The sequence below is a fragment of the Neodiprion fabricii genome, chromosome 7, assembly GCF_021155785.1.
Source record: "Neodiprion fabricii isolate iyNeoFabr1 chromosome 7, iyNeoFabr1.1, whole genome shotgun sequence".
Lineage (NCBI taxonomy): Eukaryota > Metazoa > Arthropoda > Insecta > Hymenoptera > Diprionidae > Neodiprion > Neodiprion fabricii.
The window spans coordinates 2,295,285-2,323,221 of NC_060245.1; the positions used below are offsets into that span (position 1 = coordinate 2,295,285).

General features: G+C 40.9%; 1 protein-coding gene and 1 long non-coding RNA gene across 5 annotated transcripts in view; one reads left to right on the forward strand and one right to left on the reverse strand.

Annotated features, from left to right (window-relative positions):
- The window catches only part of LOC124186392 (homeobox protein prospero-like), a 30,489-nt gene extending 6,643 nt beyond the window's left edge, over positions 1 to 23,846 (forward strand). For 2 of the 4 annotated variants that reach the window (XM_046578059.1, XM_046578060.1), the window contains exons 4-5: positions 19,577 to 19,736; positions 20,357 to 23,846. In XM_046578059.1, the coding sequence (XP_046434015.1) occupies positions 19,577 to 19,736; positions 20,357 to 20,536 (340 nt within the window). In that variant the 3' untranslated portion in view covers positions 20,537 to 23,846. The remainder of the gene's footprint in view (positions 1 to 19,576; positions 19,737 to 20,356) is intronic. The other 2 variants (XM_046578062.1, XM_046578063.1) reach the window with 1 other exon arrangement.
- The window catches only part of LOC124186401, a 212,270-nt gene that overhangs the window by 101,463 nt on the left and 82,870 nt on the right, over positions 1 to 27,937 (reverse strand). Inside the window, exon 3 of the long non-coding RNA XR_006871656.1 lies at positions 12,436 to 12,499. This is a non-coding gene — a long non-coding RNA (uncharacterized LOC124186401). The remainder of the gene's footprint in view (positions 1 to 12,435; positions 12,500 to 27,937) is intronic.

The window sequence follows — 27,937 nt, forward strand, 5'->3', positions numbered from 1 at the left end:
ATCATCGCAAATTCTCGTAACGAACCGGCTGAAAAAAAACCGGATAATAAAATAGGCCGGAGAATATAGGATTTGCTTCATTTTTATTTTCTCGATTTTGTTTGCCGAATTGAACAGGTGTTTGTGTGGAATTGTCGGGTGAACGCGAAGCCGCGGTTCCTTGCGGCTAATCACGTAAAGCAGGCTTTCCTTTCACCCTCCGCCTTCCTGATACTACTTCGTATAGCACACGCGTGTTTGATCTGATAGCCTAATGCACGGCTTCCTATGCGGAAATGTCGACCGGCATTATCCTGCGGTACCTATAGACGGGCGGGAGTACCACGGTGTTGTACTTTTGTCACGAGAGGGAACTGCCCAGAACATACGGGGGTGCAACCCACCACCTTTCCCACCCACCGCTACCTACGTTTTTCAGTTTTCTCTGATATTAAATATTTAATCTCATATATCAGGACACATGCCGCCTTTCGTGTGTGTTGGTATCTCCATCTGTCCGTAGTATAAAACCGAACCTGCATCGTGTCGTATCTACTGGCGTGCACGTGGATTCAAATTACCGTCTAGTTTCTGCTCCGATCAATCGTCGAATTGAATGCAAACAACTTGGAACTCGCTCGAGGCTAAAGTGTTCGTTGCCTCGTCTTGATCGCGTAGATACTAGGTACTAAAAATCTGGGTTCGGCACTCTCGACTGATCCTCCAATATCAATAAACAGCTCGATACTCGCTAATCTTGCGTGAGATTCAATTGTTCGTCTCGTCTTGACCGTACAATCAACGTTGAAGAAGTCATCGTTAATGCTTGGTTCACGCTCTCTGCTAATGGTTTTGATGTCAATTTAACAGTGTGAAACTCATTCTCTCTATTCAATCGTTTGCCTCATCTTGATCATAAGAACACCGAAGACTACGTTTAACTAAGAATCTGGAACTTATAAATTGATTTACGCTCCAAGTTAGTCCGGCCCGAAGTGTGAATGGCGATGTTGAGTGAGAGGCTTTCGTGTTATTCGGAGTAGAAGAGTAGGTGAAAAGAGTCGGTGGGTATGTGGAGCAAGGTGTTTGAATAATTAAACGACCATCGAATTTATTCAGTCACGCTTTTTCGCAGGCTTATCTATCCGTGCGCAGATATCTCGACGTATATCTCTCTCTCTCTCTCGCTCTCTCTTTCTTTCTCTCTGTCTCGTAATAATATCTATACACGGTATACACCAAGTTGTCGGACAACGGGGCAATTTCAATTTCACGGTGTAATTCCGGCCCGCTGCTGTCCGGTTTGACGTTTGTCAATTACGCGCTTGTCTGTGTAGGTACGATAAAATATATATACAGATATACGTGCGCGTGTTTCGAGTACGCGGGGTGGTGGTTTTTCTTTTTTTATTACAGTTTTATTCTGCTTTTCAACCAACCCCCTTAGAACAGGATTGGCGTTGTCCCACCGGCAGATCTTATCGCTTCCACCTCCGCCAACTCCAGGCTGCAGGTATTACATTTACTTTATTTTCTGACAGCACCTCCTCCACCCCGTTCTTACTTATTGTTAGCCAGCGAGAATGCCCGACACCTGCGGCGCGGTGGCGTATTTTGCACCGGTGACGAATAACTCCTCCTACGGAGAAGGGGACCGGAAATGACAGGCTAATTTTCTAAACACGAATTTCCGTACCGTTTACGCAGCGACCTATCGCGTCGTCTGCTGCTCTACTCTACTTGCCATCGTTGTTATCGGTCACGCGTCAGAGTCGTTAGTAAACCAGCAGGCGTCTACCTTTTTCCTCAACTGCCTGTCATCTCCCGAATTATCACAGATCATTTGTTCACTCAACCTTCATCTTCCCGTTTTTCTGTTCTCAAGATTTCTCGACTAAACTTTCGACTCCGTCATCCTTAATAAATATCGTAAATTTCGTTAATGCTTGCGAATTATCTGACACTGTCGAAGAAGAATCGGGGAGCTTTAAAATTCGCGACAAGTAAAGGTAAGAGAATATGAAACCGAGATGAGAAAACAGAAATCTCGAATCTTGAATCTAGTGGATGTGGACCCGATTGGTAAGACGTAATCATCATCTCCGGACAATCCATGAGTCTAAAAACCGACAATTTTCTTTCACTGCGGCATGCCGCCTAAGCTTTTATCTACGGAGAAAATCTCTTTGGTACATACATACCGGTAAATAGGTGAACGATGAGGAAAAAAGCCCTATGAAAATGAAAACGAAGAAACGTAAAATAACACAATGTGTTACAAATGTACGCGCAATGTGTTTAATGAAATCGGTTGTTAATAGACTGGAATAGAGTCTAGGGAATGGGGTATAAAATACAATACGGCAATACCGTGGGGATGGTGGAACGGGGCTGGTCGCAAGGCGGGCCGGGGTTTGACGCCTTATCGGATGCCGAGCCAGGACACGCAAGGACACGCGCGACAGTCGAGAGATCTTATCCGAAGATGGAAGGAATTTTATGTCGTATAATGGTCAGCTCCGCTACGCGGGTCTTGTCGTGTCGCCGATTATTTTTCCTCGTTTTCATACGTTTCTCTCTTTCTCCATATATCTCATGCCGATGCACGAAACCGCCTTTTAGCCATCCGCAGATCCCGTGTGTCCGATTCGCACGCTAATACACAACCTGCCGTTCGGAATTGGATATTTATTTTCCGACCGTATCACGAACAGGTCTTGAAACAAATTTTTTCAAAACATTTTTGCCCCCGGGATTTTAAGCTGGAAATCTAGTCGGGGCCCGATTGCACTGAGAGAAATTTTCAGCTCCGGTTACCGCTCAGTCCTTAATTATTTTCATTTTCTACCACAATCGAAAAATATACTTCTAGGTACAAAATGAAAATTAGTTTTTTAGCTGATAATTAATTATCGAGGTCAATTATCGAGGTCGAATGATAAAACTTCCGAGTAAAATAACAGTTTCACTCGTTATTCGTACCTTGTAGGATTTGCCGTGTTCATTTACCGGATAGATCGATTGATCCTTGTGTTTTCGAAATAACCCCGAGAGATCGTTTCGAAGGGTGGAAACAAACGTTGGTAAAAAAAGAAATAGAAACGATAAAGGTAGAGTAAAAAAGAATTTGAAAAAAAAGAAAAAAAAAAAACAAGAAAAAATAGCTAAAAGGAAAAGGAAAAGGCACCCAATTAAAACAGCCGCGCAATTTAGCGACGTAATCTTGACGACAAACGTAGGAGTAACGTGTAGTATTATATAGCTATACGTTGGGGGTGGGGGTTATAAACGTGCGGGATGCAGGGTAACTCGAGAGGCAATCTCCTCTCCTCTGCACATACGTGGGGTGGTGCAGTGGGTATAACGTCCGCCGGCTGCTTCTGTGCCTCCTCCTCCTCCTCCTTCTTCCTCCTCTCTCCTCTCCTCGCTCCTCGTCTCTTCTCGTCGTTTTTCTTTTAATTTTTTTTTCTCTCTCTCTCTCCTTTCTTTGTTTCTCCGTGGATTTTTTTAATCCCGGAAGATTGTGCCGAGCGAGGGCCATTTAGCGAACACCGGTAGGCAGTAGGTACCTGGCTGGCTGGATGGCTGGCTGACTGGCTGCATGCCTGCCTTCCCACTTTGCTACTCGGGCGGTTAAAGTCGGCCCCCATATCTCTGCCTCCTAGCCAACAGCGGAGACGAGGAGTTGCCCGGAATCCCTTTTCGCGTACCGCCTGACACGCGCTTCAGCCCTGGCTGTGTCTGGCATAATGCACGAGCTACTCGGTTGCATGCATGTGAGACGCGGGGCTCGACGTTTTCTCTCTTATTGTGAGAACGCAACCTGCAGGGACACAACAAGTTAAGAGAAAAATTCCGGGGCAAACTTCACTCGGGACGACGTAGTCGGTGCTGCAATTTTGCCTCGCCGAAATCACACGTACAAACTCCCTTGGATTATGGATAGGGTACCTGAGACAGTACCGGAAGAAAATGCGGTTCACTTGACCCCCTTTTTCCCCCGTCCCCTTTGCCTTTCGACGAAGCACTCTCCCTGTTTACCCTCTTCAAGAAAAAATACTTCACTTCAACCCTCTTCGCGAATGCGTTAATGATTATTCTCCTCGTTTTCTTTTACACACATGCAAGTTAAACTTTGTCTCATTCAAGAATCGTCGAACGGTAGCTGATAATTTTCATAGAAAACAGATCTCGTTGTTTGTCATTTTGATCCTTGATTTTCACGAAATCAGTCAAATCTTTCGATGATAAAACGAGGATAACCGTTCACAGATATACATATTTTCCACGCACGTGATGTTGGGGGGGGAAAATACGAGAAAAAACAGGCGAGGGATAAAATGGAAAGGGGGCTCGGGTGGAATAGTAGCGAGGTAATAAATTCGCTGCATTAAAAAAAAAAAGCCAGTGAAAAGGTAGAAAAAAAATAAAGAAAGAGAGAGAAAATGAAGAAAAAAAAATAAATAAAAAAATCGAGCCGCTCTTATTCTGTACAAAAGACACGCGTGCTCGATGCATTGTGCATTGCGGAGGGACGCAAAGGAACCACATATGAGCACACATCGTACGAAGAGTAAAACCGTGGAACCGCAGGGTTCTCAACCTTTCTAGAATTTCTTGATTACGTCGCGAAGATAAGAGAGAGAGAGAGGGAAAAAAAAATCTTCATTTTTAAAAACCGCGTATCACAGAGAATAGAAAGAAAGATCAAGGCAACATTAACGGAGAAAGGAAAATGCGGAATTAGGTAGACGCGAAGAGTAGCTTACGGACGTTAGACGAAAAACCCAGACCACTAATACACCTGCGATAACAAGAGGCTGAACTTTCCGGCCCGAGGCTCTCAGACAAAGACCAGTTAGCGATACTTTTCTTTAAGGCTGAGGATACGCAGTAGTCGAAAGGGTTCGTTGGTTGGGAAGTTTCTCGGATACGCGATGCATCGTGAAATGATTTTTTTTTTTTTTTTTTTTGTTTTTTGTTTTTCACTTTTCTTTCAATTCTTCTATCTCCTTCTCCATCTTCTTCTTTTACCCCCAACTCTCCTGGGCCTCCACCCACCTTCGCGGCACCGCGATGAAAGGAAATATTGTATACGCGTACCTAAGGAAAGGAAGGTAATTCTGCACATTCATAGTTTTCGTTGTTTGTATAGGTGGAGGCGACACATGCGCACACGTATACGAAACGCCTCGACTTCCGTTCGCAAAGAAAATAAGTCGACGCGTTTCTACATACTTCTTCTACCGCCGCTGTTACATATACGTATATTACGTACACACGGAAACTCGGCACGTCAGTCACTTGCAACGTAGATGTAGAAGAATCTGGTCGCGTAAGCGTGGAGGTGTATATATATACGAGTATAACCAGAATCTCGAGAATTTCTCGCCAGCTCCTTAATTAAAAACTCAGTGCACGGCACAATGGAGTGGCAACTCTTTGGGTACCGCTGCAACGCTGACTGGTGCACCAACCTCCTTCTCTCCGGATTGAGCCTCGGCTAGTATAACCGCCTACCATGCCTGCCTGCCGACCTACCCCGACCGGAAACCCTGTGCCACAGAAATTTCCCTTTACTTATAAACCAGCCCGCTTTACCCCAGGGTGAATCATTCCCTACCCTAATTAAACGTGAATTAATCATTACGGATGCAGCTCGCTCTTCGGAGCAGGCCGACGACTCTTCGCGGCGATAATCGTTCTTCTATTTATTTTTATTTCGTCCAGGTATTCGCGATTCGTGAACAAAACTTTACGATTTTCATTTGTCGATGTGGGGGCGACAAGTTCTAAGCAAGCGGGGTTTTCTCAATTCTGGCAAATGTGGCTTTGGTCGTTATTCTTTTAACGGACGTATAACCGTAATATGTATTACGTACGGATAGATTAACGAAGAAGAGATGAATCGTTTAAAACGTGCGTAAGAAACATTCGAATAGGGTGTGTATAAGCGGGTATAAAAATCAGAATGACCGGGATTCGGAGCGTAAGAATATCGAAAATCGAAAACAAAGAAAGATCAAACTGTCGAAATTTCATCGAGCCAAAAATTCGCAGACCTGAAAATCTTCGATCGCTCAGAATTTCGATGCTTCAAATTTTTTAATTTTCTCATTTTCGCACACTCGGAACTTTTTCAAAGTTTGTTTCATTCGCGTAATTTGTCAAATTCGAAATTTCAACCCCGCCCCTGGAAAATGAGTTCTAACACGAAAAAGTAGTAGAAAAAAAAACAATCTATAATTGTATAATTTTTTCTGTTATTGGTTAAATATTAAAATCAACAGCAAAAAAAACTTGAGCCAGCCAAGTCAAAATTGAAATTCGAACAGACAAAGAAAAAGGGGATTCGACGTTGAGACCTTGAGGAAAACGCCGAAATAACATTCGTACGAAGTGGACAGCGGGGAGAGAGAGAGATGGAGGTTAAAGCGGAAGTGGAAATGAAAATGGGGTTTGACGGATCGCGCATTACAAATAGGCGGTGCGTTACGTCCGCGTTTAAACGGCGCACCCTGAGCTCAGCGACGCTGCAACGGGGTAAGCAGAGCTTACAAGGTACCCAACCCCACACGGCCGACGATCAGCATCGGCGCATGCAGCGAGTAGCGAGTAGCGAGTAGCGGTTGCACACAGAGAAAGGCAGACACACGGATTGGCAAGCGGCGGAGGTTGCGCCGCTCGGGGTAAACGGCAGTCACTTAATTAAAAATTACTTAATTACGTTCTTGGCACTAATTAGTGGGCGTTTGGTACCCTCTTGCCCGGCTAGGCAGACTGCTAGGCATCAACCCTCGCCTCCCACCCTTCCCAACCCCTTTTGCGCCATTTTTATCGCTCCCATACGCGAGGCTCGCGATGTTCCAGAGGCTACTTTCAATCGACCTGCGATCGATCGCGATCTATCGATACTTGCCTGCTTTTATTCACCGGCTCCCCCTAAGTTTCATCCGATTTGCACCGGATTCACGCTGTTGGCACGATCGTTGAACGTCCGATAATTCGTTCTTGCGAACTTGAACCCTGCTTTCGGACCATTTGATCTAATCTCAGAATTATTTTAAATCATGTCAATACCGATTGTGAACTGATTGTGATTGTGGTTTTTTCGAAAGATTTGAAACAGGTTTTAAGCGATTGAATGTTGATCGACGATTCAAATTCACCCTGTGCTGTATTATATTATGATGCGATTTTAAACGATTGTTAAAACGCGAGATTTTCATCAATTTTAGGAAATTACGATCCATCTCGAACGATTTCATATTATCATTCTCCATTATGTCGTCTTCCGATTACGAAGCTTATGAAACTATTTCGCGTCAAGAAAGTACCGTCTAAAATATTTTCATATCGTGTTGTAAAATGACTCGATTAATTTCACTGCTAATCCTTTGAGCTCGAATGATCAAACCTAAACTTTTTCTGTCACAAAGAAATCGTGTAAAATATATGTTAGTCGCACATCGATTCGTCTTCCTGCGGTAAACCTTCCTACCGATTTAAGAAAAAGAAAAATTGCGGTAGTACTGATAATAATATCTAGGATAAAGAGAACAAGACAAGGTTCAGGACGCGGGGGGTAAATACAGGTTTCGTCGCGGGGGTTGTGTTTCGGGTTGGTCGGATATCGGCGGCGGTGCAGCGAACGGAGTGCAGAGGCTGCAGACAATGCGAAGCGTGGCCGCGGGGCTATCATCTGTAGGAATAACGCGAGCCGTCGACGTCGTTGTCTGAAGGAAGGGATGAAGGGATGAAAGGGGATGAAGGGAGGAGGCCGAAGCGACCTGTGTGCGTGGCGCGTATCTGCGGCTAAATACAGGCAAGAGATATACAGAGAGAAAAGGGAAGGAGAAAGAAAAAGAGGGAAAGCGGGGGGAGAGGGGGGGGGGGGAGGAGGGGGTGGCTTTACAGGGGGATGTAAGCATCGCCACTGCAAGGCTAATCCTGGGCTATGAGCCGCTACTTGCAGGCTAATATATACGGCGCAAAGCGTGCGGTACAGTCCCTGCCCCAAATATTATCCCACGGTACTTGTCGCAGTTTGGACAGGGTGGAAATTGATTTAGTTTTTTTATTTTCGCTTTCTTTTTAATTTCATTAGGAAGCGATCACCGTAGATCGAGAATCTGTCGAATTTCCAGACTAATAATAAAATCTAACAAACATTTGGCCAGATCTGTAGAAAATATTTCAATATAAGATTATGCCGAATTTTTAAAAATCTCTAGTCCAATTCAAAATTTCATCATTTTCCCGAATATTACGATTATTTGATGTTACTTTTGATTTTTTTCTTCTTCAACCGTTTCTCCGTCTTCCGCGTAATAGGACCATATCTTAGAGAGTGTTGAAAAAAAAAAAAAAAACCAATTCTCATCAATTCTGATATTTAGTAGATTTCTCTGATTTACATATATTTTTACCACTAAATTTGCTCGTCGTAATATCCGTGAATATTTTCAACAAATTACATTTTCGAAGTAAATCCTCGACGTTTACGGTAACAAATCAAAAAACAATAAACAAATAAATCTCTATCGGCGTGCGAAGAGAGGGAGAAAAAGATGAAAAACAAACGGAGATCAGGCACGTGAGGACGAAAGGTCCATATGGAAGCGGCGGTAGGAAATGACGCGAATCGTGAGAGCGATAGAGACGGACGGAGAGAACTCTGAAGAAAAAGTGAGAAAAAGGAGTGAGTGGAGAGAGAGAGAGAGAGAGAGAAGGGGGGGGAGAGAAAGGGTATGCATGCGACGAGCATACCTGCGTAGAGAAGGCCCCGCATCGGTGGCGATCAGGAAAGAGCGATGGGGTAGAAGGGGGCGGTGGTCTGAGGGGGTGTAAGGGGGCGCGGGGTGAAGAGAGAGAGAAGAGAAGCGAGAGACCCGGGCAACCAACGCTGCGAAAAATGTGAAATGATAATGCTTTACTGTCCCGCCCTAATCGGCTTTGTATCCGTCGATGGTGCCGCGAGTCGGGGGCGGCGCCCCCACTTTTCCACCCCTCCCGACTTCACGGAGGATTTAATTTGCCGCCACCGGTGTATAAGCGTGGATACATGCATACATAATAACGTAATACATACACGTACGTGCGTATGTGCATACGTAGGGAAAAACAGAGGTGAAAATAGGGATGATGGAGGATGGGGGGTGGGTGGAGGGGGGAGGGAAGTAAAAAAAAAAAAAAGAAAAAAAATAACAGAAACGGGATAAAGGAAGAAAGAAGAAGAACGAAAAGAGGGCGGGGACGGGGAAGTAAAAATAAAAGAAAGAGAAGAGGAGAAAGGATGAAATTAAAAATAATACATGTATATGTATACGTATACGAAACGTGGGTACGGAGAGGATGATTAAAAAAAAAAAGCAACAAGGAGAGAACGGTGAAAAACAGTTTATCAAAAAAGTTTATAACCTACCCGTCATCCAGCATCCTGGCACCAACATCTCAGTATTAAACCTTATATATTACCAACGCGCACCGTGTATTATACGCATATATGTGAACGTTGGTATTTTATTGACCAGGCACGCTAAACTATCTCGAATTTACCGCCATGAGAATATTACACGTGATATTTTTATTTAGATACCTGAGGGGTGGGGAAAAAGTTTAGCATGTTTTTTTATTCTGTCTTCTTTCAATCATTGTGAGAAAAAAAAAATACCAACCGGCAGCTTTGGATATTAAAACATAACTTTTCTAGTAATTTTTCCACTTTTCAAAAACAAAAGAATAACCAACCACTCGATATCGAGCGAACGTAAATTCATATTACTTTCCAGACTTAGGAATAGGCTTTTTCATTATTATTATTATTAACCATTTGCAAATATAAATTGACAACGTCTTGTTACATTCGGTCATTTTACACTATAATCGAACAGTGATTTACGGTTTCCGTGGTCACTGTTGGCCAATTTTTATTTCAACGTGGTAACACTTACAATCCAGAAAATTTTCTACGACAGCAGAAACACGTCCATCGTAGATTATCGTGAAACTGAGTAGATTATAAAAAAAAAAAATCGTTCAAACACAGTTCAAACGTGGACAACAACGTACACAAGGTTAGAAAAAAAATGTCCCAGCAGATCGAATAAAGTTTTTTCATTGTTTTAACCATTACTTAAATGCATTACTAAGTGATAAAAAAAAAACAAAAGTACAAATTACAATATTTTGTCTCATTTTTAAGAACATAAATATGACAAATAACATAAACTATATAGAAAACCCGCCGGGACGTTATGTTTAGTTAAATTATTTCCAACAGTGCGTACGTGTACATATATTTTTGTATGATATAAAATTCCGCAGAGTATTTCGCCGGTTGAAATTCCGTGACATTTCGATACCGCCAGGGGAGTTTGAATTTTTATAAATCTCTGCCGTGTGCAGAGACGTCATCGAGTGACGGAAGTTCGCGTTCGGACGGTGAAAAAGAAAAAAAAAAAAAGTAGGGGGTTAAAAATTTGGCAGTGGGAAAATTAGTGCGCCTCGGTCAATCCGTCGCTCGGGGGATGCGAACGAGGTCTCCTGAATATTGGAGGAAGCTCGCGGAGCGCCACGGACACGTTTTCGATTTTGCGACCTCTCTCGCGGTGTCAAGTCAAAATTGAGGATGCCCGGCTCTCCCGCCTACCTGGACAACCTCTCCGCGTCGACGTTGCCGGGCGGGAAGTGGAGGAGAGGCGAGAAGGGGAGAGGAGAAGAGAGGAAAGGGCGGCACTGGCCATCCCGAATTGATTTCGTTTTGAAACCATCCCTCTTTCGCCCTCCTCCACCTCCTCCATCACCCTTTGCGTCCGATTCCTCTCTCTTCCTATTTCATCCGCGTTCTCGAAGCGAGTTTCCACCCCTCCGGCCGACTCGCTGTTGCCGCTGCAGACGCGCCGCGCGGGAAAATGCAGAATGGCAAAGTGCATTCGTTTACGTATATGATGGGTATTATGGTGCGCGCACACACAGACATACGCACACGTACAGGTGAATAAAGTGAAACGTGCATATTTTTTATCCGACACGTGAAATTATGCAGGTTGAAAGAGAGAGACAGAGAGAGAGAGAGAGAGAGAGAGAGAGAGAGAGAGAGAGAGAGAGAGAGAGAGAGAGAGAGAGAGAGAGAGAGAGAGAGAGAGAGAGAGAGACGACAACTTACACATGTATAAACGACGAATCTAACGGGAAACTCGATATACGCGGAATTAAATTTTCAAGCTTATCAGAACCGTTTATACCATTCATTCAAATTGCTGGTTCCGTTTTTTTTTCCTTCTTGCTTTTCATGCACTTGATCGTGATATACGCACACAGACGAGAGTGTAGGACGTAGTTTTTACCCTCGCAAACTCAAGACTTGTTAGGTATCTACGATCTGTGATGAACTTCTTTTTCATCTCTTTTTGTCGCCTGCTTAGAATCAGTCTTCTCTTATATTCCAGTATGGATTTTCAATTGAATATTTCATCACCTTGTTTACGAACAATCGCAAAGTTTCACTTGCTCGCTAACCCTGTTTTTCAATTTTTATTCCTTTTTCTTATTTTTGTTGTTGTTGTTTTTTTTTTTTCTCGAGAAAGTAGAAAAAACCAGGAAAAAATCAATACCTTGGACCTACAAAATTTATTATAAATCAAAAAACGATGTGTAATCTTTTTGATGTTCCGTCATTTAAATTGATGTACAAACTATTGTCGAATCGATTATTTTAAAATATATCAGCTGTGTGATTGAACACGGTGAAAAGGAGACGAAAAGAGTTAATCACAGATATGCAATTCAATGCCTGGTCGTGTCAGCGTCGTTTTAGTGACAAAAACGTCGATCCAAAGCTTCAAAGACTGTCGCGTGCCAGCAACGTAGAAATTTCTCTATCTACCCGCAAATTCTTCTCTCTATTTCGTTTCACGTTTCGTTTCACAATGAAAGAAACGAGAAACAAAGAAGCAAAACCGGAATTCATTTTTCAAATCTTTATTAAACTCAATAATTTTTTGTCAAAAATATCTCGTTTCAGATTCGGAGAATTCATTCACTCTAAATTTCGAAAATATTGTGTAAAATTTTTCTGACTGCGAGGTGAAAGATTCACAGACGCATTATTGATCCCCGAATATAAATTTATTGTTAGAGTCGAGGATCGTTTCGCGCAACGTACGGTGTTTCAATTTTTTTCTTTCATTTCACTCTGTCGTATCGTATGCAAATCGCCCATATGCCAAGGAAGAACGATACCTAGCAGACACAATGCAGGGTAAAAAAGCAATCGGTTTAAGCATGCGGGCGTCGAAGTAGGAACATCGCGTGCTTATTACGTTCCGCATTACACTTCAGAGTGAACAGCAATATCTTACGTGTGGAATAAATACGGGCCACAATTAGGCCGCGATAAATCGAACGAAACGAAACGAAACGGTCGCGTCGCAAGAGAAATAAAACAAGACTCACCCGTCCGAATTTTGAAGAGATTTTTCAAGTCCGGAACTGCTTTCAAAAGATTTTCTCGAGACGTCTGAAACAGAAAGTGAGATACAAATATTAGAGAAATAGAATCGAGTTGGGAGACTAATTAGAAATTGACATGATTTTAACAGAGTTTAGAGAGAAATTTGAAATTTGATGGTCCTTCCGTGAAATTGATTCCAAAAAAATTTTCATTCGTCCGAACTGGTCGGTTTAAAAAATATTTTTACAGGAAACAAAACATTATTGTCACCTTTGATCTGAAAAAAATGTATTTTAAAGGCTTAAGCCATGAATTTGGAACGCTTTCTTTACACTGACAGCTTTCCAAATCAAAGCTCTCCAGTTTTCATGAGTTTAACATTTTTAATCTCAATGTAACGATCAATTTCCCAGAACTATGTGAAATATTGAAAGTCAGAAATCTCATAAAATGCAATTAAGCCGTGTTAAAGTAAAACCTTATACTTATATTAACCACCTGCAACACCTTAAAAGTAATTCTGAAACTATAAAACAGTGTTTTATTTCCTCAGTGTTTCACTGATCGCTGTCGTCAAAATTATTTTTTTCAAAGGGCAACGCCATTGTACAATCAAAATGAGATCGCGTTTATCACCATTTTATTTTTCATTTTTTCTTTGAACGTAACAAAAGGTAACCAGACAATAATATTCAAGGAAGTTATTATAGGTATACATTCGAGCATAACACAAAAAATTGTTATCAATGTCAACAACTATTAAAAAATGGCAACCAGATCGAATTAAGTGATGATTTTTTTTTTCAGATCCAAATTTTCACCAGTATTTAACATTTTTTGATACTAATTTTTTATATTATCCATACGTATATACCTAATAACTTCCTTAGATATTATCATCTCATGAGCTTTCCTTCCATCCGAAATAAAAAAAGAATAAAATGAAAATGACGGTGCTCTTTTTAGGGTCTTTAAAACGCCTGTCACCCCTTAATAAGTAGAAAAAGAATCGGAAGTAAGACAAGCAGAACGGTTATCTCTTAGATGTAGAAAGTTCGAACCACCGATTCTGTAATAACGATGTTAGCGAACGTCGCGGCCCGCAATTCTCGGGCCAACGATGAGCTTCGAGAGCTGGGCGAGAACAGTTGTCTAGTAAATCCTATTCACGATTACGCCATGGGTAATGGCTTGACGGCGGCGGGCCGAAACGGAGGGTGCGCGTCTCGTCGACCCCGGCACGTTTCCCCCAAACCCTAACCTACTGCCCCACTGTCGTAGCATAGGAGATTCGCGTCCCCAAAGTTTTACTACTTCACCGTATAATGTATCCTGCGGCGCAGTACGGCCGTCCGATTCACCCCCAAACCGGCAAACGCGCGGATAGATCAGATCTTGCGATGATCTCATACGGCGTTCCCCCAATTTTCCTTCATTTTTTTTTTTTTTTTTTTGTTTTTTATCTGGTTCCTTCTATTCATTCTTTTCGCTAGTTTTTCTTTTTTTTTTTTTTATTTTTACCGTTCCAACTGCGAACACGATGCCGAACTGAGGGGGAACCTTGAGAATTACGGTTTCTCTGCCTCGGGGTGACTCAATAAACCAGTAATTTTTCCTCGCTTCGTCGGTTATAACCGAGAAACGAGATCGAGACGATTCAATACGACGATTGATAGAGAGTTTCAAAGGGTTGGGAAACCGGTTTTTTTCGTATTTCTTCTTCGTTACGTTCAGCGAATTGTTAATGATAAAAGTGTTTTTAATCCAAGGTAACGAAGGTTGAACAGATTCAGTCGCATTTCCGATGTTTTATCCTGATCGTTAGAGTAAAAGATCGGAATACAAAAACTCGGGCATATATATTGAAAGAACAAAAAAAAAAGAAACACTCTTCAATTTTTAGATAAAAGAGAGAAGAACAAATATACCCAAAGACCGTGTGAAGAAGAGTCATGCAAATCTCAATGAAATACTCAATGGTCAAAGATTTGGCGAACAGACGAATGAATACGTAAGATAAAGGGGGTTGGAAAAGGGGATGGCGCCGCGTGTTGTGGATATTGGACATAGTGTGCGACAAAGAAATATTGATTTTCGCTATCCCTCCGGGTTCTTCTCTCCTCTCCTTCTGGTCTCGTGACTGTCGGACGAGAAGCGAAAGAGGCGAGGGGGGGGATGGAAAGGGATCCCGGCAGAGTTTTTCGACAAAGGATGTTTTCCGAGTCCCTAACCTAGGTAACCCTTGCTCGCCATGCTTCTCTCTCTCTCTCTCTCTCTCTCGTAAAACTCCGGGTTCCCCGGTTGGCTTACTCGCGTGCGTGTGGATGCTTTTTCCGTACGTAACCCACAGCCCACAGCAACGACTTTCTCTCTCTCTCTCTCTCTCTCTATGTGTACTCAGCCGATGCACCGAGGACTTAACTACTTCATTGTCGTCCCACTGGGTATTAGGCTCACACGAACATCGTTCACCTTCTAGACACACGCAGGCGGAACTTGGTTGGGGTGAGTGAATGCACCGAACGAACACTGGTTGACCGACAGATGCGCAAAATTCGTTCCTCTTCAGGCTCCGCGCGTGTGGAAGATCGCTGAACGGGCGAATCTCAAAATTCTCACGAGTCGAACGATGAGAAGGTTGAGTCGAAGAAGATCGACAACTTTGGTAAAGAACGCTTGTCGATCTCGTTCACTTTATCGTCTCAATATCCAGTTTGTGCTGTTCTGTCGATCGTTACAGACATCGATGAGAAAGCGACTCCTATATGAGAAGAAACAAATCCTCGAGTCGCTTCAGACGATTTTACAAGATGAACCGTCAAGGTCTGTTCTGATACTTGGACTACTTTGCAGAAAAGGAGTCTAGAATACACTGACCAGTGATTCACTGAGGCAAATCTCAGATGCTTCGATAATTATTTTAAATCGATCTAGTGTCAGGGTTATTTAGTTGTTTTTCCTTTATCATCCTTGAAGTCTTTGATGTATAATACTTTGGTACAGCAGTCGTGAAAAAGGAAGTCAAGGGTTAGCAGAATCAATGAGAATCACAGCTAGTAGGTACCTACCACAAGTCCTTGAACGGAATTAATCATCGCTGTCGTTCCTTTTTGTCTCCGTCTGTTTGGTCTGGTGTTTGTTTCTTATTTTCTTCCTTTTTTCGACAGCAATCGTACGGCATGAGTCTCGACCTCGACACGAGGTTGATGGAGAGTGAGAAAGAGAGACTGCGCATAGCGCGAACGGCAGATGTGCAGTTAACAATGAGCTCCTCTGGTAGCCGGGCGTAATACACAGAGAGAAACTCTAAGGGGGTTCGGTTCTCTTTCTCCCCCGAAGCCGGCGGGCTGGCAGCTCCCTTATTTCGTTAGTTCGGTGCCCTTCGCCGCACGCGCCAGACTCTTACAATGACGGGGGTCTCGGTTTGCCCCCGCGCCTGCATCTGGCGGGGTACGGAGACCATCCAGGGGGTGCGGAACGGCACGGAACTGAACCGAACGGGCAAGGAACGGAACGGAATGGAACCGAGCTAAGAGCGCGAGGGGCAGTTTCAAAGCTGAAACCTAGCGGAGGGGCAGCTGCTTTGAGCGGTTTCACTCTTCAGTGCCCCGCATCGCTGCCCTCCCCTCCAGTCTCGTCGCACTTGGGCGTCGTCCGAGGATTTTTTGCCTTCGTTATCTCTTCCTTTTTTCAATGCTGGATCGATTCGACGTACTGTCGGACAGGATGATGGACGCCGATCCGTCACCCGTGAATCTGACGCCGACGTCACCGCCCGACGAGAGTTCGAAAAAGACACCGGAGACCACCGGGGTGAAAATTCAGACGCCTAGAATATTTCCCAATTTTGAACAACCTTCTTTCGCAAGCCGATGAAAGCTCGTTTCAAACTCCTCAAGAAAGTGGCTCAAAGAGGCCACTCGAGTTGCCTTCAGAAGCTCGAGTACGAAATCACTTTTCCACTGTTTTCGGCGGTGGGGCAAACACTCCTTCCAGAAGACTCAGATACCCTGCCGAGGATCCTGATTTCCGTTCGCTGTTTTTTTTCAGTTTTTAACGGCGAAGCGATCGCAACTTCCGAAACCGACTGTAAACGTCGGCCTCGCGAAAGAAAAATCTGAGCGACGACCGCTGGTGTTTCGGTAATTGCAAAAAAATTTTCGCAGTTTTCCTCGTTTGAATCGCGGATTCTGCACCTCCGGCGGTGCACGGCTACGTGGCTCCCTCGCAGTGCGTGTAACGAGTCTGAGTAGATGGCGTTAAAGTGTTAATTACTAATTAAGAAGAGGGCCGAGATGGGCGGGAGAGGAGAGGAGAGGAGAGGCCGCGCCGAGTGAGTCGAGTCGTGTCAACCCAACCGCGGGGGTGCATCAAGACTCCGCGCTCACCCTGCGACACCTTTTTTAACGCCCGTACTGAATAGAAGCTCACGCACCGGCTGGCAAACGGCAACTTTGGTCCCCGGAGCTCAGCCAACGACGAGCCACACAACTCGGTGCAATTAATTCTCCTTTATCCGAAGGCTGCACTTTCACACCTCGGAAGACACGAGGTGCCATTTTTCCTTCTCCTTTTCCACCTCTATCTTCTTCTTCTTCTTCTTCTTCTTCTTCACCATCTTCTTCGAACCACGTCTCAATGCACTTTTGCTGAGACCGGGACGTGGGCGTAAAAATTTATTGCTCAATCGGTGGAATGTTCGAACTCGGAGAAGCGAAGACTTTGCCTTCGTCGAAACACCGTTCTCCATGATCTTCTTCTCGACCTTGTCTATCGAGTGAATTCGGTGTTTGGTGGTAGCCGCTTGTAGAACCGTATGGATCGAGCGAACGGGACCTGATCGTTTGGGAAAACGGGGTTGATTATCAGACTGCGCGATCTGGTGTACGGCCAATTAAGACGAGTCGAGGGGGTCGACGACGCAGCTCTCTTCAGCACTTACCGAGTGCAGGGTTGGGTGGTTCAACTGTGTTCCGGGGCGTCGGTCGGGTGTAGAGAGTAGAGCCGAGGAGGCGCTCGGCGGTATCTATAATTCTTATTCAACGATCCATCAACGCATTCAACATCGTTGGATCGCTGAGTATAGATGGGAGAGGAACGCGACCGCATCGCAGTCAGGCAGGCAGGCAGGCAGGCATCGTCGCGAAGTGCCTAATTAAAACAGACACCCGAAGAGAGAAAGAGAGAGAGAGAGGGATGGATTTATACACACACCTACGTCTGACAAAAAGGCAGAGTGCTAGAATTGCCACACTTCGTTCGCCAAGTGCGAGGAACGCCGGATTACAGAGGAGTCGCCGTATAAGTAGGATCCGGCCCCGTCAGGCTAACGGGGTAAGGGTAATTCATTATGATGTATTGTATAATTAGGACAATAATAAGCTCTCGACGGTCGCTCGAGGCTCCGCCTTACCCGCGACCCGGTTGGAGGAGGGTGTCGATTGTCAACGTCGTCTAATTACCCGTCCGAACGATGCGGCGTGAAATCGAAAAGGAGAAAAAAAAAAAAATAAAATCCACCGGAATGTTCGCATGACTTTGGAACCGTGAACCGGCTCTTCTTCTCCTAACAGGAAATACGATCTTGCCGCCAAATTTCCTTCCAATCATTCCCCCCCCCCTTCGGATCAAGGTACAATGTCAAAGTTGCGAAGGACCGGAACAGCCTGACTCTTGAGCTGGTTCGTCTTACAACGTCTTTTATTCACCCCAAGATCGAGGAGCACCCCAGTAACGGCTATGCTAAGTGCCGCCACGTACCGAACCGGAACAATGTAGGACCTCCCTAAGACGCCCCGTAAGATTCTCGGTCCCCTCGGCACTCTATAAACCGGTGGGAAAACTTTCCCACAGTTAAAAATCAACGCCAAGAAATGGGTACACATAAAGGTGCGGTGTATAGACTCGGGGAACGCCATGAAGCCAACCGTTTTGGAATCAAACAGTCTGAACGAAAACCGTTGAAGTCTTGCGGAGTCGTCAAACGAGCGTCAGGGTAAACCTTGGAGTACCAAAGTAGTGGTGGTGTTATTTCTGGTTCCTTATTCTTACTCATCCTCTTCTTCGTTGATTTTTTCTCACCGCAAAGAAGACCGCCGATCGATCATGAGGTTGAAGTTGGTATACCGTTACTTTAACTATGCACGTTTGGGAATATCGTTACTCCGCGATCTTAGGATTGTCTGCAATTCAGTTGGTAAATCACAACAAAGACAACACTTTCATATTTTTACAAGCCAACTCCTTGGAAGTCGTTCTAAGATTGTACAACGATGATGCTTCGTTACGTTAACGTTACTAACTTCAACATGGTAGTCGAACTCGAGGTGTCCGGTAAAATTCCTTAACGTCGCTGAATAATCACCAGTCTTTCAAGTGCGCATCAAGTTCGCGTAAAATTGCCAAACTCCTGGAGTGTCGACTGTCGATTTCGTCCGAGACGGCAAGACGGAGCGGCGAGTAAAGTCGGTTTTTCATCTCTTGTTTGCCTTTTACCAACCCCTTAAGAGGAGGAGCTTGATGACGTTCTTCGTTCCTCGTTGCACTCGGAACTTCCTACTGTATTTCATCTGAGGTTGTCCTGACGTGCGCGTCACAAGACTTTACACAGTAGGGTCACCTGCTGCTATCGCCCAGAGTTGCTAATTACCCGCCAATTAGCGACTTACGTTTGTTTAATTGCGTTAATTAATGAGCGTGAAACGCGGCCTCCACCCCTTGTCGCCTCCGCCCCCGGTCCCGCCGCCGTCACCACGGCAGTTATGTATGTAACTAAGTGCTTGATTTAATGCATCCTACCGTGGTGAAACGACGAAAGAAAAAAAGAAGAAAAAAGCGTCGCTCTAGATGCGGCGCTCATTGTGAAAGCTGCGCCTGCAATCTTGGACCCTCACTCGTTACATGTCTCTTAACCAAACCTACGCGTATATCCTTTGAAACGATACATCAGCGGGTTTTCCTTGCGCGATCCCTCCACCCCTAAACTCTTTACAAATTCCGGGCAAGCATCTCGGTGGAGTCCAAGAGACGAGCAGCGCCGTTTAAAAAAATCACCTTTTCCACCGTTTTCGGATCCTCTCTCTCATCGTTGGTTACAGAACCCTCCGCATCTAACCCAGTTTCTTTTTTCTCACATTGTTTCAGGGAGTTCTACTACATTCAAATGGAAAAGTACGCAAGGCAGGCGGTAACGGAGGGCATCAAGAACGCCGACGACCTCCACGTCGGCGGAGACTCCGAAATCTATCGGGTCCTAAACCTCCACTACAACCGCAACAACCACATTGAGGTATGGGGTCCTCAGGTGCGCAAATACACCAACACGCACACCGCACACTTTATTATTATAATCATATCATTATTATTATTATTATTGTTGTTGTTGTTGTTATTAATCTTATTATTTCTCAGTCTATTCTCATTTATATCGTCCCACAATCAAATCCGTTACGTTCCGTAAAGTTTGTTCATTTCCGACAATTCAAAATTTTTATTCTAAACGTAAAAAAGTTACGCGAAAATAGAATGCTTCTAAAGATGGTTTCATCGTTAATTCGTTTCTTACGTTGTTCTGTTCTCTTGTTTCGTTTTTTGGTTTGTAGAGAAAAAGATAAAGGAAGAGAAAAAGTAGAGAAGAAACACATGAATGTTGTACGCTTTGCTAATATTATAGAATAATATAGAATTGCATGATAAAGTATCAACCCCAATTGTAGAATAATTTAACCGCATTTTTGCTAAATATTTTTGTAACAACGTATAAATATCCTTCGATCGTGAAACAGCGATGTAAGAAAACGAGAATTTCTTTTTTTTTTTCTTTTTACCTTCGTAAGAATATTGAAAAGGATATTTATATAAATAATGACGATCGAGTCGCAGAGTGACTAACGATGAATTTTGCGCAAAATGGATAAATTCCAGGTGCCAGGAAACTTCAGGTTCGTCGTCGAACAGACGCTGAAGGAATTCTTCAAGGCGATCCAGGGTGGAAAGGACTCGGAACAGTCGTGGAAGAAGTCTATATACAAGGTGATCTCGAGGCTCGACGACCCGGTCCCGGAGTACTTCAAGAGCCCGAATTTCCTCGAGCAGCTCGAGTGAGGCGAGGCCCTAAACCCTGGCTGCAGGGCCTGTCGCGTTGGCGTTGAAGGTTGCGGCGAAGCGCCCCTAGGGTGCAGGACTCGCGCCGGCTCCTGATCTTCGATCCTCGATCCTAGATCCTCGATCCCGGAAGGGCGTCGCGGACGACGATTTTGAATCGTTACCGCGATTCGTCGGGCCGAGGTGGAGAACGAGAGGAGAAAGGAGGCGCCTAAGGTATCCCTAGTACATATCCAAATCGGCCAGACCAAAAACTATAACTACTATTACTACTAGTAAGGAATATGAATAATAACGACGATTGTAAAGACGAGGATGAAGACGACGGGGGGACGAGAAATTAAGATTAGGTCCCACGAGGATCGTGATTAAATGAATTTCAAACAAAGAGATATAAGGGAGGGAGTTAATGATAAAACAAAATGATGGAAAAAAATAAATAAAATAAAAAATAATACATAAAAAGTTATACACATTATATACGTAATGATAAAACGCTAACGATAAAACATATACATACACACCCTACGCTAGTACTATTGAACAATATGCTAATAATAATATTACTATTACTAATAATACTAATTACTAACGCTAATACTAAACTTACTACTACTACTACCTAGTACTACTAATACCACTACTACTAATACTACTAATACTAATGATAATACTAATGCCAATACTACTATTGCCACTGCTATTCCACCACCGCTACTAAGTACTAAATGCATATAAATGCTATGCCGCTAATCGTCATAAGCTGCACGTACCGAGTAATTAACGGTGGATAATGTACACGTGTAACAACACGTGTATGTATATAGTGTTACGCGCGATACATGATCGATCGAGATATAGGTATATATATATACATATATATGTATATATATATGTAGGATTGAAATACAAAAGTATCTATGCGCCACGTACCGTACTCTATGTATCGACGATCGCTACGACTTCACCGGACGTTCTAATTATTCAGGAAATACGATTGATGTGATCGATCGGAATAAAAAAAACAAAAAACAAACAAACACAATACTGATTGAATTGAGGTAACGAATAAACGTACGAAAACTTACCGAGGAGATGGAGGAACAAGTCCGAGCAAGGGAATATTGTGGTTATTCAAGTGCGAGAGAGGGGGAGAGAAAGAGAGAGAGAGAGAGAATGAAAAAAAAAAAGAACAGGAACTAGGATCATTGACGATATACCTTTTTTTCCTTTCTTTTTTTTTTTTTTTCTTTTCAGTTTTAGCAGGAAGCGACGTGAGATAGAAAGACCAAAAACGAAACGAAAGGCTGGACCGGCAAAGGCAAAACCAAATTCTACGAGCAAAGAAAACATAGAAGAAGCAAAATAAAAAAATTCAAAAATCCAACGTGATAAGGATAGCGAAATAACCGGTTTTTTTTCCTTTTTTTTTCTTTTTGCGTTTTATTGTTCCGCTTGCTCTATACATCAGCCGACAGGTTTTGAAACAATTCGGAGAAAAAGGTTTTTTCGTTATCTGACGATTTTTCGACTTTGGTTTTGACTTTGCTGAGCGCGAACGAAGGAAAGGGAAAATTTTCGTTGATTATAGAACTGTAAGAACAACGGATATCGAAAGAAGGAAAAAGAGAGAAAACTGAAGACAATGAAAATTTGATTGTTTTAAGTCTACTTTTTATCTTTTACGGTGCTAAAAAATCTAGTACCGACAACCGATCGACGTCAATTTTATTTCATGCGTCAGGGGCTCGTTCCATATACTTATAGAAAACTAGTAATTTAACGATTTCAATTATTGTATTTCGTATGTTTAAGTCATTCGATACCGGTTCAACCTAACCTAATCTAACCAAACCTAAATCGCAATTCATAGAAAAATAAGAGGAAGTGGGAAAAAAATAAACCGCCATGATCGCAATCTGATTTAATCGCATGTGTATCTTCAATATATACATATATGTGTGTGTGTATATATATACAATATATATATTATACATATATACAAACATGCATACGTAGAATGAAATAATTTAAAGTATAAAGATCGTGTATATTACGGTACAAAAAAAAAAAAAAAAAAAAAAATGCAGACTAATGCAAAAACGTGACGATTATTTAAAGACGAAAACGAGAGATACGACCTTACCGACTGACATGCACCGCTATCGAGATGGAGATCATTGAGCGTCGATCATAGCGGCGTATCGGAGAATCGGAATCCGCTCGATCTCTGTACCGGAAATCGGTTCTTCGGAAAACCGCAATAATTCAAAAATGGGAGAAAGATTGGGATGAAATTATTTTGCCTCGATCTTTTGCTCTGTTGATAACAACATCCTACGTTTTTCACGCGCATTGATCGATAGATCGCTTCATTCGCATCCTGGGTATGAAAATTCAACCTTGTATTGATATCGAAATAAGGTTAACGTAACAACGAATCGTCGCCGTCCGACCGGTGCAGTCAGTCAGTCAGTCAGTCAGAATTCTTATGAAAAATAAATAAATAAACAAATAAAATATCTCAATTGTAAATCTCGTTTTACACCCCGGCAGACGAGCACGCAATAAATTTTCCCTACTTTACACGTTATTGTAGAATTTTATCGGTTTTTGTTTTTCATACGTTTTTGAAAAACAAAAATGTTAACGATTTTTTTTCTCTTCCTTTTTTATTTTCGTTCGCCGGGTTGAATTGGCGAAATAACAATGAATCTATTTGGAAATCTTCCCATTGATTCAACACTTTTGCTAATTTTTCACACCTTCTACGACAGATAGAAAAAAAGAAATTCAAAAACGGTTAAAATTAACACAAGAGCAAACATAGATTGTAAAAAATGATGGACGCAAAATTTTTCGGCACGATTTCGAGAAAAGACTAAGAAAAAAGTTTCCTATTATCATTATAAATAGGTGTTATACGCGTAATATCTGTTCACGAAAACTGTAAGAATATTGATCGATCGATCGTTAACTAAATTGACTAAATATTAGTAATAATAATAACAACAACAGTAAGGATAATGATTCTGAAAATTTTAAATTTAACGAAAATAAAAAAATACCTAACGAATAAGGGATGAGAAAAATTCAGCGATGTATGATTGAAGATAAAACTAGAACGATAATAGTTATAACGAATAAATCGGGCAGAAAATGGATGAAGGAATAACGCGTAGGTTTGTCGCGTATAACATTATCGTATGCTTAATAATTAAGGTGTAAATAATTTCCAAATGCAGAAACAATGTCACACGCATTATACAGTATCTTACATAATGGAATCAACGTCGAGAGTAACGAAAATTTATTCCATACTATCTTCTCTTCAATTTCGTTCCTTCTACTTTTTTTTTTTTTTCCAATTCAATTTAAATTTCTTTGACCTCTTCTTTCTCGATTCCAAAATATAAGAAAAATAAACTGAATAATGTAACGAGTACAGCGTCTGGAAAAATCACAAGCGAAACAATTTTCGTTATTCGCTTTTGCTATTTCACTTCAATCTTATATTCTTTTCCTCAATTCTCATATATTTCCTTGTCAAGTGTCTTGGATCAATTGTTCACTGGAAGGAAACTTGGCCCGACGGTATGAAAAAAAAAAACAAAACCAAATCCGTAACCAAAAAAAAGAATACGAAAAATAATTAAACCGATGTAATTAAGTCAGAACGAACAAAAATACACAATATTAGACACAAAGTTAACCATACGAGTATACCGGAATTATCTTATATATATTATACATACATACATAGCGAGTAGATAATGCCCTGCAAAGCGGAAAAGGGAATACCGATAACAAAGAGGGATGAAAATTAATTTTAACCACGTTATGATATGCGTACATAATAATATTGATTAATAATCAATTAACCATTGGAACCACGTCTGATTGAACGTTGGTTCTCCTAGATGGTGTTTGAAGGAGAAACGCCTGTGTAGATAGAGAGTATTACACGTATGTAATATATAATACATATATGTGCATATATACAAACAAATACACAAACGCAAACACACACACACACACACACACACACACACACACACATACACACACACACATTTATATGTATATTATATTAGAACTATAATATATTAGGATTAACAATTTTTTGACACTGTAATTATACTTTTTGTTCTGTCTCTACAACTCTCCACCTTTTCCTTCCCTTTCCACTTTCCTGACTTTCGTAGTTAATATAATTCATACCCAATTATTTCATTATCATTAACATTATTATTAGAATTATCAAGTTATCAAATAGTATTAACGTACGATCATGATACTAATTATTCTTATTATTATTGTAATCAGAATATATGTAATATATATATATATATATATACATATATAAATTATTTAGTATACATATATATTATATATATACACACATATTATACGTACGTGTACTTTTAGTTGCATAATAGGTATTCTTTGTATTATTACTATTATTATTATTATTATTACCATTATTATTATTTTAGAATATTCTATATAGTTTTCTCCCAATCACATTGTACTATTGTATTAATTCAATTATATACACAGGCAACACACACGTAATTCACACAATTTTTTTTATTTTTTTTTATTTTGCAAGCGGTGAGTCTTTACCTAGTCACAAATCACTGTATATGTTTAATTTATTATTATCAATGATTATTATTATTATTATTATTATTACCACTATTATTACTAGTACTATTATCACCATTATTATTATTATTATTACCATTATTATTACTACTACTATTATCACCGTTATCACCATTATTATTATTATTATTATTATTATTATTGCTATTACGAGCATTATTTTATTTATTATTCATGCTAATAAAATGACATTGAATTTAATTTCTATATTGATTTGTTCATTTGTTTATACACACACACACATATACATATATACATATATACATCCATTTTGAATTTTTATTTTGTTGTTGTAATAATCGAGAGTAACCTTGCCTGAAGCCAAGATTAGGGTTGTGAAGATAGAAAAATTCATCGTTATGACGAATCAAGGAATTCGATCGTTATTCCCTCACGTTTGATTATTATACACGCGCAGACGGACGATCCGCTCTTTTTCCGCGATCTCGGCCTACGTTTTGGGATGTCAAAAAATTTTGGGGATTATTCTGGTGATGAAGTGAGAGAAATAAAAAAAAAAAAAAAACTATGAAGAATTAAGTGGAGAAAAAGAAGAAGAAAAATAAGAGGAAATAAGACAAAAAATTAATGAGGATAAAACGAGGCGTGAATTTTTGGAAAAATCGGGAACGACGCGTTTTGAGAAATGTGGCAGCTCGCGGGCGAAACAGACGTGCAGGAAAATTACATGCTATTAACGAGATTTTGGATAACGCGTGATTGAATACGCGCGATGGTGAAAAAGACAGAAACGGGGGGAAAAAAGCAACAAAAACTAAAACAGGGATTCGCGGAGGGGAACAAACAAAGAAGCAAACAAAAATCAATACAATGTCTCGGAAAGATGAACGAAGAAAATGAGGGGGGAAAAATTGAGAGGAAAAACACTAAATTCTAAAGAGAGTGGGGAAAAAAAATGATATCGATCATATGTATATATTATAATATGTAGGATTACAAAGGGAATAAAAAAAAAAAAAAGACAAAAACAAAAACGCGATGCATACAAATGTATATAGAGAATAAAGCTGAAGGATGAAAGGCGAGAGACGATTGTGACGTCGTACGCGATATTATTTGAGGCGAATGAAAGATTTTTAATAAAAATTATTACGACGAGTCGTAGAAGTAGAGGAAGAATAATTAAAAAATAAAAATAAAAAGCAAAAGAAGAGAATAACTGACGAATAAACGACGACTTCACGCCTAAGCGGTATATGCGATACATTATATTATGTATACACACGCATATATAAATCTACGAATAAGAAAACAAATTCTCTATATCGTATGTAGAAACGCGTGGCAGTGCGATTTGGCCTAAGGAAATTTTTGGTCTAAGGTTTTTTGAAATTTTGAATGAAAGAGAAGGGGAAAGGAGAGACGTAGAAAAAAAAAAAAGAAGCAAACAAGAAGAATCCACGGTAAAAGGGAATTCGAATTTCACTGGGAGTCTGTTTTGCTCGCGAGTCGCGACGATTCTCATCATTTATATAATATATTAATATATGCGATAAAGGATAATTTTGTTACGATATTTAGACATATGTTTAAGAGATATTGAGTGGGGAGATGAAATTAAGATGAAAAATGAAAAAAAATGAAGTATAAATTACGAAACAAAAATTGTAAGGGAAAGAAAATCAAAAATTAAACGCGACGTTCCGTGAATATTTTTCCAATGTTTCAACCGAGTTTTTTTTTTGGGCTTTTATATACATTCAATCAATTTTCGTTCGGCCTTAAACAATTCTACTCAAAATTATAATCACTTATAGCTAGTTGTTGGTGAAAAACAATTATCATCGTCGATCGGTACGATGGTAATGAAAGAAATTTTATCGAAATTTCTTGCGGAGGGAGCGGAACTGTCGGCGTGACTCAAATTTTTGGGAAATAATGGCTTGAATCTTTATTTCGTTTATTCCTTTCTCTCATATCGATGAATTTGAAAAGTTGTTCGCTTTTCTTTCGCAAGTCTACGTACTGAGAAAACACGCGTACCGCGACTCGAAGAATGATTTAAAAAACAAAATATAAGATACTTATTCGGAAATGATGAAAAAACAAAAGCCGTAATAAAAATTTTGGATTTTTCAAAATTCTGACAAATATCTGCAAGAAGGAGCAGAATAGTCCAGAGTAAACGATATAAATTAAAAATACAACAGGAAAGTTGATGAACGTGAAAATTGGAGAAGAGTCGCCGAGAAATTGCCAGTTTTGATTTCGAGCTTGCGTTTAAGATCGAGTGTTTTTTTTTTTTCTTTTTATTCCAACTCTTTTCGCAATTCATCTTTGAAATTTGGCTTCGATTCTTTTTTTTTTTCCTATGGTCGTTTATACTGAAATAAATTTTTTCACCTCGAGTAAACTGTTTTGTTTCCTTCTATTGTTTGTCGAAACATGTGAGAACAAAAAAAAAAAAAAAAAACCTTCACAATCGCACGTTTATAATAACTATATCAGTCTACGAAATCAATTATACTACTAATTGATAGTAAAACTATATAATGATAGTGAATATAGGAATAATCGTTGATATATAATATATATGATAGATGTGTATCGAGTGGGAGAGAAAATTTTCTGTAAGAATAAAAATAATACTAACAACAACAACAACAACAATAATAATAATAATATTAATATTAATAATAATAATACTAGTAATAATAATAAAAACAATAATAATAATAACAATGATGATGATAAGTTATCTTACACGCGAAT